This window comes from Eurytemora carolleeae, unplaced genomic scaffold (assembly GCF_000591075.1).
Source record: "Eurytemora carolleeae unplaced genomic scaffold, Eaff_2.0 scaffold40, whole genome shotgun sequence".
NCBI classification, from domain to species: Eukaryota; Metazoa; Arthropoda; class Copepoda; order Calanoida; family Temoridae; genus Eurytemora; species Eurytemora carolleeae.
This window is the reverse complement of record NW_019396035.1, coordinates 197,780-203,821: the sequence shown is the minus strand read 5'-3', so window position 1 is coordinate 203,821 and position 6,042 is coordinate 197,780. Positions and strand designations below refer to the sequence as shown.

Sequence of the window (6,042 nt, the reverse complement as noted above, 5' to 3'; positions counted from 1 at the left end):
GGGTGATTGAGTTTGTACAAGAGGGTCAATTTTCTTTCTCTTAATTGAGTCTTTTACTTTGGTTGGATGTCACATTTTCACACATTCAAAGCACGGAAATGTTATCATTTCATATTTTTTACATTATATCAAACCTCTTCAGATCAATTCCAACATTTACTCATTACATTAATGTCTTTCGATCATGTAACCTTTCCATCTGGAAAATATCTTGTTCCTTCACCTTCTCATGTCGTCTGAAAGATTTTTTTAACATTATTTACTATTAGAAATTAGGCTTTCAAGTGCTGTCCTCTTTTAAGATTCGGAATTTATCTTTTTTTGGGGAAATTAATTCTCCGTAAATAATTTGTCCTGTCGCCAATCTAACCATGTGTTGTCAAAGATTGAATGTATTGTAGGAGAAGGGTGGATGGTCGCGTGTCAGATCCAAACTCTGATAGAAACATAAAGATTTCAAATCTTAAAAACTAAACATATCTGGACATTTTTCCACCAAATGGATTTCGATTGAAATTACGGATTCTCCTTGAATGTGTTTGGCAGCGAATCAGTTTATTTTTCATACAACGGATTCGAATTCAGGGACATATTGGAAATTTATCAAAAAGTGAATCAATTGAAGTAAAAAGTAGGTTTAGAACAAATATATTGATTTAATGACTCTGTAGAAAATCAATATTCTAAATAATTGGATTTCCATTCAAATACAAATTTATCCATTTATTTGTATTCACAACCCTTTATTTCTGTTAATGTATTTCCATTTTTCTCTTTTCATTTGTACATTTCCCCCCTCAGTTTCTTCAGAACACTGAACACATGGGAACACTGAACAGTCTCATCCTTCGAGGGTAACCCTGTACAATGTACATGTCTTTTATTAAAGATTCGGAACAGGGCAAAAATTCTGTTGAATAAGAATGGTATTTTCCTTTTATCATTTGAACAACAGTGTATGAGAGTAAGGAAGAGGATATCACGTATCAATTCCTAAATTCAAGAACAGAGTTGAAATTTTATTGCTACAATATCACGTATCAATTCCTATATTTCAAAATATAGTTGAAATTATATTGTTACGATGAGAATGTTTTTCGTTCAAATTTTCCCTTGTTTAAAATATCCCTTTCATCTTCAATATTTTTCTCCTTCTCCAAACTTCATCTTCAATATATTCCTCCTTCTCCCACCTTCATCTCCTTTATATTCCTCCTTCCCCCAACCTCATCTCCTTAATACTCCTCTTTCTCCCACGTCCCACCTTCATATTCTTCATATTTCTCCTTCCTCTAAATTAATCTCCTTTATCTTCCTCTTTCCTTTATCTTAATCTCCTTTATATTCCTCCTTCCTCTATCTTAATCTTCTTTATATTCCTCTTTCCTTTAACTTAATCTCCTTTATATTCCTCCTTCCTCTAACTTAATCTCCTTTATATTCCTCCTTCCTCTAACTTAATCTCCTTTATATTCCTCTTTCCTCTAACTTAATCTCCTTTATATTCCTCCTTCCTCTAACTTAATCTCCTTGATATTCCTCCTTCCCCTAACTTAATCTCCTTTATATTCCTCCTTCCTCTAACTTAATCTTCTTTATATTCCTCTTTCCTCTAACTTAATCTTCTTTATATTCCTCTTTCCTCTAACTTAATCAGGTTTATATTCCTCCTTCCTCTAACTTAATCTCCTTTATATTCCTCCTTCCTCTAAATTAATCTCCTTTATATTCCTCTTTCCTCTAACTTAATCTATTTTATATTCCTTCTTTCTATCCACTTCAGGGGAGTGAATCAAGGGGATGGGAGATATTCAGGGGTGCAAGGGGGAGTTCATGGGTGTGTAGAGGGGTGTGTTGGGTGTTGAGGGGGGGGGGTGCAGACTGAAAAGACTAGGAAAGAGAAGTGTATTAAGTGAAAGGAAGACAAATTATAATTGTTCGTTCATCCTTTACGATCTGTATGATCTCCATGAAAACGAGATATATTTAGATCGTTTAGAGAAAATTATCGAGACCTGGGTGGTCAAGACGGTGCAACCTGTTCACGTTCATCACCTCTGTAGTCTACAGATACATTAGCTTGAACCTCTACCAGATAGGTTCTAGCATAGTTTCTGATGAAGAAGCTAACAAGTAAACAACAGCTATTTTAGACCCTTTCCATTATTTGCACTGTTCCTCATAAACTAGTGTTTCAACCCATTTAATACAGTTATTACTCCTCTATTCTCCCCTTTTACCTCTTCAGAATTCTATTTCCCCTCTCCCATTCCTTTCAATTTTTATTACTTCTACTACTCCCTTAAACTTCTCTTCACCTTTTCACATCCTTTAAATTATACTTTCTTCAAATGTCGTCTTTTCAATAATAATTCTGAAAACGTATCCACCCCCAAAAGTAGGAGTTATGAACGTCGAATTTGCGCTCAAACTCAGGATTAGCAGATCTTTTTCAAATGAATCCGAAAGAAGCTTTCCACAACACTGTATACTCAGTTCAACTACCTTACATAGCCGGTCACTCCCTTTAATTCCCATATTTATTTAGATAATTTACTCCGGAGTCTCCGAACAAATATCAATATGATAAATATCTTAATCCGACTTATTTACTCCATTTTAATGAGTACGTTTTGATCCATCTAAGAAACTCCACATTAAGGAGTACTTCTTCCGGTTTAGAAGGACTCTCTTAAACATCTAGGATAGCCGTCCATAGATCTAAATTTATCTTTCTATCATATTTTTCATTTCTAATCTCCCCATAAACTCATCAGACAATTATACAACTATATTCTTTATCCTTCTAGTCAACTAGGCCTGTTTTGTTGTCTTTACCACTTCGGAGCGTAAGAGATAGTTTGAACTGAGCGTGAAAGGAGTTAAGATTAAATCTCTGGAATTGATTAGAATGTAGAATAGAAACAGAGTCGGATACCACCCAGTTTTAGATCTCACATCATTTCTACTTTATCTATGCAACAAAATTATCCAGTAAAGATATTCATTAAATCAACAAACGTTCGTGTGGATAGGGTTGTAGATTAAATGTTTAATAGCAATTTTTATTTATTATTATATACACATATCTTGTTTTGCAGTGCTAGTTATGAGACAAGATTATGAGGTAAACTCCTGACTATCCAGGACTGGTTTGTAATCACTATGCTGAGCTGGAGTGGGAAAGGTAGGTTCGTGGATGTTTGTCTCTAAGCTAGTTGACAGTTTGGGTTCCAGATCGTCCTCTCTCTCTCTCTCTCTCTCTCTCTCTCTCTCTCTCTGTGCTCCGCGTATATCGATATAAACACAGAGCGGCGGATTTCAAGCCCGGGTTCACCATTTACGCCGTACCGGTTCGACAACACGGCCCTCACCGGGCTAAAGTACAGTCGTGTGGAGACCTTACGCATTGCAACACACGGAAGGGAGACTCAGCGTCAAAACATAACATTAAAAATATTGGAACAAGTTGTAAGATGATCGTAGAACCGTATGCGAGCTCCTCCGCGGATGAAAACTCTAGCAGTGAAGAAACCAACCGAAGAATCCGTCCGACAATGCAGAGGAAGAAGAGAGGAAACCTATCTAAAGAAGCAATACTTGTATTAAGAAGGTGGCTCTATGATCACAGATACAATGCATATCCCAGCGATGCCGAGAAGATCGCCCTGGCCAGGGACGCGGGTTTGACCGTTCTCCAGGTCTGTAATTGGTTCATTAATGCTCGGAGAAGAATCCTACCAGACTTGATCCGTAAAGAAGGAAACGACCCACAAAGATTTACAATAAGTCGACGAGGTTCCAAACTAAAATCTTGTCAGACAGGAATGACTGAGACAAGTAAGGTTGTGAGGAACGGTTGGGATATCGGAGGAGGAGATCATCAATATGTTGAATCTATAACAATGTACAAGGCTGAGGACGAATCATCTGACGAAGAAATGGATTTCTCTGTGAGCAGAACCCCTGGAAACAACAAGCAAAGATATCAGAGTGGAGAGTCAGGAGTATTTTCATCTTCAGACAGCAGCCAGATATCATATAGCTGTGGGATAAACCCTGAGAAACCTCATTCCTCTTGTTCTTCTCCTTCTCACTTCTCTCAGAGAACAGATCCACCATCTCCTTCTTTGCCTTCTTCTCCTTGCTCGAGGCTCAGTCAAGGTTCTCCTCCACCCTCTCCTGAAATATCCTGCGACGAACCTATAGATATGTCGACCAAAGGATTATATTTTCAGTCCTTCTCTGGGTCTCCCGCTACACACAGGGAGCAGTTCCGGAGTTTATACCTTCTAGTAGATGCAGCTCTTGGAGAAGTGGATCATCGAGAACCATCATCCTTTAAGACTGCTTACATTAAGTGATTAATCACACATATCTTTATCCAGTTCTATTCCTTCTGAAATGTTAGTCATGATCATCATGGTGAAAAGATCATGTATTTTTGGTGAAATTTATAGAGATTAATTTACTGTATGTCCATGTATTTTGACAAATATTATATAAATGTGTATTCTAATATATAAATGCTTTATCGTGGAGAAATCCACTTCTATCCACACCTCGCTCAGTTTCTAGTTTTATATTTACACTTGTAATAAATTGCTCCTACCTCGTAAAAGACAAATTGTTCATTATTAAACCGATTTTGTACAATAAACTACAACATATTCTTATATTAAATACATTTCATCAGGTAGAATAGGAGAGTCTAGATAGAAAATAAGTTGAAACAAAAAAATGTTTTTTTTTGTATTTAGTCTTAGTCCCAGCAAAGGAACTGAGTTTTTGCCACAAATCAATTATTCTAATCCCTACATCTTTGCAACCTGAGGGAAGATGATGTTAACCTTTGATATTTTAAACTTAGATTATATGATTGAAAAGAATTCATTGTTTGAAATATCTAAGGTCTACAACATTGGGTTGCTCAGATATAGGGATTAGAAAATCAGAGTTTGTGGAAAAGAGTCAATTCCTTTAATCCTTAGTTGAGATTTCCGAGTTGTCTCATTTCATCTTGCCATAAACAAATCTAGGAACTTAAGTATCTTAGATTTAGCGGATGGTCGAGTTAGAAATTTTATGTTTGAAGTTTTACAGACACGGAAGCGGAAATAAAAATTTTCTATGTTGATGCAAGATTAAAGAAAATATGAATTTTAAGAGAGGAGAGAGGATATAAAAGTATGTTTATTCTAAACCAAGTTCTTTAATTGAACTGTAGGAGGAGAGGGTTAAGCAAAGTATCTGGGTAAAGCTCTGACCAGGGTTATTCCACCCATGGTTCGATCTCTTCTTAGTAATTAAAAGACTCTTAATCTTAAAAGTTAAATACATTTCTAAACACGCCTGATTTGCTCATAAGATCCCAATTCCTGGCTCGTTTTTTCTTTCCACTTTTCCTTATGAGATTTCATTAGGTTGCGAGAATTCTTTATTATTTTTATATATATATTGGCGATAATATTACTCTGGGTTACTCGAAATATACGTATAAACACTAAAAGTGGAGGTGTGGTTTAACACATTTACGGAGACTTATTGTATAACACTTGGAATTCATGTTCTTTAAACGTGTCTAGGTTCTTGTAAACGAGAATACTACGCGTAGTTACATAAAAAATAAAGAGTATTTTATTACGTAAATATAATCAATGGAGAGAAGGAGATGACTCAAAATTTATATTCGTACCTAACTGATAAGTCAAATAATTTACCCAGACTCGGTATGTACATTATGCAGCCAATATATGGCATAATATCATGTTTTGTAAAATATTTAAAATATTGAATCTAATATGGTCGTTGTACTCCACTACATTTTGCCGACCCCTTTATTTTCCTGAAATGATTGTTGGATGAAAATGTCTGGTTTGCTAGTATTCTGGTATCGGAGTAAACCTGGCAGAATCTGTAAATTATAGGCTTAGTGAACTTTATGATTGACAGCTTCAGCTAACTGTCGCCATTTTATCTATCTATCCATAAACCCATTATAGGTGACCTCTCTCTCTTCACAATATTTGTTCATGCAAATAA

General features: G+C 35.7%; 1 protein-coding gene across 1 annotated transcript in view; it reads left to right on the top strand.

Moving 5' to 3' along the window:
* LOC111698594 (homeobox protein TGIF1) overlaps positions 1 to 4,676 on the top strand; it is a 13,869-nt gene extending 9,193 nt beyond the window's left edge. The window contains exon 3 of the mRNA XM_023468962.1: positions 3,102 to 4,676. Within this exon, the coding sequence (XP_023324730.1) occupies positions 3,477 to 4,364 (888 nt within the window). The 5' untranslated portion in view covers positions 3,102 to 3,476 and the 3' untranslated portion in view covers positions 4,365 to 4,676. The remainder of the gene's footprint in view (positions 1 to 3,101) is intronic.
* Positions 4,677 to 6,042: the final 1,366 nt, after the last annotated feature.